The following is a 3,767-nucleotide window of genomic DNA, read 5'->3' as shown; positions in this document are numbered from 1 at the left end:
CATCAGCATCCTGCTAAGCAGCTGGCTGTGGTGTCCGTGGTGCTGTCAGGAGGCTGCTGCTGGCTTCACGCCCCAAACCAAAATGGAGACAGAGCGATAACTGACCTGACACACAAAGCTCGCGTGGTGTATCTGATCACAGAGAAAGGTTGTCACATGGGCATCTCTGATTGGCTGTCTGTGTCTCCTCAGCTCCCGAAGGCCTGGCGCTCACCTCGGCTCATCTCATCTACATGGGCAGTCAGGTGGCAGAGGGCATGGCGTACCTGGAGGACAGAAGCATCGTGCACAGAGACCTGGCTGCCAGGAACATCCTGGTGGGAGACGACCTCGTCTGTAAGGTGGCCGACTTTGGACTGGCTCGCATCATCAGGGTAACATTTCCTGTTCATCACGCCGTTTTATTGTACAAGAACAGAAGGAGCTTTTATTTTGAAGGACAAAATATGTGAAATATGTAAGTGGTTCAGGCATGTTACTCTGCTTAAAGCTCTAAAACGTCACTGCTGAACCTGAAGCTTCACACACATCAAATGAATCAGTGATAGCTGTAATAACAGTGTTATTACTGTTGTTATTGTCATATATATGTATCTGTGTTCCCTGCAGATGTTTCAGGGTGTATTAGAGATGAAACTCTGGACAGACATCAGATCAGAGGCCTTTCAATGAACCTCGAGTCCCCTCACACCTTACGTCCTCGGTGGGAGGGAGTAAGGTGCGAGGGGACGTGCTGCCGAGACGATGAGGTGGACAGCAGGTCCTGGAGTGTAACTGAAATCTTTGTGGTCCCCGTGTGTGCAGGACAGCGTGTACACAGCCAGCAGGAACACAAAGATCCCCGTTCGATGGACGGCACCCGAGGCGGCGCTTCACCAGCGCTTCTCCGTCAAGTCGGACGTGTGGTCGTTCGGGGTGCTGCTGTATGAGATGATGTCACGGGGCAAAATGCCCTATGAAGGTACCGCAGCGAGACTCAGTGTGTCTAACCTGTTTAACAGAGAGCAGCTATTCAGAGCGCACCGCCTCACAAAAGCCTCACAGCAGCAACAACGGGCGTCGTACCGGCACACCTTCATCACGCGCCAGACTGAGCGTAGCAAAGCAAAAGTGTGTGTGTGTGTGTGTGTGTGTGTGTGTGTAAAAGTGACACACACACACACACACACACACACAGCTGGATAGTGCAGTGGTAACACTACACGCCTACTTTCAGCTGTAAAGTCCGGTTTTCTTCCTCGGTGGTTGGTTCTCCCTGTCCCTGCGTGGCTGCTCTGATTGGCTGTCGTGTGAGCTGTGAGCGCTCAGTAAGCTTAGGAAAGAGTCAGTTATGTGAATCACCACACTCCTTTCTGTCATTCAGAGCTTGAGTTTGGACTGAGCTCTTTTCTCCTGTGCTCGTGTTTGCCTGTCTGTCCTCTCCTCCAGGTAAAAGCAACAAGGAAGTGATGGATCTGCTAACGTCGGGCTTCCGGCTGCCCTCTCCAAGCCGCTGTCCTTCGAACATTTACCGCATCATGATGGACTGCTGGGCCATTGAGCCCTCCAAGAGACCCTCCTTCCACGCCCTGCACAGCCAGCTGGATTCCATATATGCCAAGATATATTTTAAGACCGTAGAGGTGTAGGCCGCACAGGTATCCTCCTCCTGTACTGGGAGGGAGGGGGTGAGGAAGACTTCTGCCAATTCCATCGGGACTCCTCGGAGGAATCGTGATCGACACTCGGGTTTACAGAGAGAGTGAACGGCGTGGGGGAGGCGTGGAGGTCCGCTCGTACCTGGAACGACCCGGACCCTCTTTTTAGTTTTCTACCATCGGTTTTCTAAATGAGAGTTTATTACTTCAGTGCGGTGTCGGTCTGTGCGTGCGCACTCTGGACTCACAGGTCACGACCTGAATGAATGACGTGTGTTTTGAATGCAAAGCCTTCTGGGTAAAAATATTTTGTGCAATAAGAACGCCTGCTGGGGTCTTTTAGCCACGCTAGCGGCTCGGCTCAGAGTCCGACTGCTGCCGTCACAGAGCAGCGGAGCGGTGGACTCCCACAGTCCTGATTGGTCAGAGCGGCTTCGACAGCCAACGTTAACCAGACGTCTATTTGTAACACGGACATCGAAACATGTTTGAGACACGAAAAAGACCCAAATCTATGCAGAGAAGCAGCGACAGCCTTGCTCCTAAAAGTGTCCGCTCAGCATTGGGGTCATTAACGTGTCACATGTGATCAGACACGCCTACACAGCACCAAAACATCTGCCTGCTCGCTACGAAAGACCACAAAGCCAGCAGTCAGTGTGATTACAGCAGTGTGATTACAGTAGTGTGATTACAGCAATGCCCCAAACCTCTGAGAAAACCTGATTCACGCCACCACTTCCTCCCTGCACACGTGCAGTGAATCAGAGATGTGTTCAGGCGTCTTTAATGTTAAAAACTGCATACGCAGCCACACCTGCAGTCACACCTGCACACCTGTCCTCTCAGGCTGGGCCCATGCACCGCTGCCTGCTCTCTGGCTGAACTCTGTTAATCTGATGAACCCACAGGCGTGAAGTATTCTGTCTTCCCTCTCTGAAGGTTTGGACCCGCGTTACACATCGAAGCTCGATGCAGCGCCGCGCGTTCATGCTCTTCTAACAGCTAGTTACAGCTCCAGTGCCTATGTTTACAACACACACACACACACACACTGCAGGAGGTGGACTTAGAGACGACACCAACACACACTGACAGTGACTCAGCCACACTCAGCCACACTCTTCAGGGTGGGTGGGGGTGAGCTGTGTGGGGTTCTGCACCATTAAATTGTACAACATTATGTTGCAACCTGCAATGCAATTTAAGAACAATGCAACTTTGGTCTTTTATGCATGAGCAACAAAGCCAAGTTGAGGAAACTTGAGCCATAAACACCAAATCACACGTCCGACTTCGACCTGTGACAGCGCTGCAAATAAAGGTTTTTTTAAACACTGTGGAAACGAGTGTGTGTGCCGTCACTCATTCACATGTCACAGGGCATAACGCCGTACTGATGTGCAGCACTTCCTGAAGTGTGTGTAACCTGTTCAACAGCCTTCCCAAGCGACCGGCAGTGGGCGGGGCTCCAAACTGAGCACAGCAGAAATATCCCAAATCTAACAAACAACTTAAATCTTTTTCTTTGAATTAATCTTCTAACAACAATAAACAAAAACTGTCATGGACACGATTGTACAGAGAGTGTCGATAAAGTTTCATTATTGATGGAATTTTGCTTTAAAGCAGAAACGTGTGCAGAAGCAGCTGAAGCAGCGTTAACACACGAGCACGTGTTAGAGACTGCACAACATCACAATCATAGTTTTAGTCTGGACACAGATGGTGGACAGCAGCCCTGACCTCTGCTGTGTGTGAGAGACAATTCAGCTGAACAGGTTTGTATTTCCCTTTCAGATATCGTAATGATAAAAACAGCCTGACAGTAAACAGCAGTTCTTGTCTTGGCCTGTGATCAGACACGCCTACACAGCACCAAAACATCTGCCTGCTCGCTACGAAAGACCACAAAGCCAGCAGTCAGTGTGATTACAGTAGTGTGATTACAGTAGTGTGATTACAGCAATGCCCCAAACCTCTGAGAAAACCTGATTCACGCCAGCACTCTCCCTGCTCTGTCTCATCCCGCTGACAGGGACTAGAAAGAGAGAGCAGATTTCTCCTGCATTGGCTTCCTGTTAAATCCAGAATTCAAAATCCTGCTGCTCACATACAAGGTCTTAAATA

General features: G+C 50.1%; 1 protein-coding gene across 1 annotated transcript in view; it reads left to right on the top strand.

Annotated features, from left to right (window-relative positions):
• The window catches only part of srms (src-related kinase lacking C-terminal regulatory tyrosine and N-terminal myristylation sites), a 25,961-nt gene extending 22,984 nt beyond the window's left edge, over window positions 1-2,977 (top strand). The window contains exons 6-8 of the mRNA XM_086279001.1: window positions 193-374; window positions 805-961; window positions 1,429-2,977. Coding sequence (XP_086135127.1) covers window positions 193-374; window positions 805-961; window positions 1,429-1,628 — 539 coding nt within the window. The 3' untranslated portion in view covers window positions 1,629-2,977. The remainder of the gene's footprint in view (window positions 1-192; window positions 375-804; window positions 962-1,428) is intronic.
• The last annotated feature ends 790 nt before the right edge of the window (window positions 2,978-3,767 follow it).

This window comes from Aulonocara sp. 'chitande type north' Nkhata Bay, linkage group LG20 (assembly GCF_057382095.1).
Source record: "Aulonocara sp. 'chitande type north' Nkhata Bay isolate Kocher_YH1m ecotype deep benthic linkage group LG20, A_spYH_male_GT1.1, whole genome shotgun sequence".
Lineage (NCBI taxonomy): Eukaryota > Metazoa > Chordata > Actinopteri > Cichliformes > Cichlidae > Aulonocara > Aulonocara sp. 'chitande type north' Nkhata Bay.
This window is presented reverse-complemented; position numbering and strand designations above follow the sequence as displayed.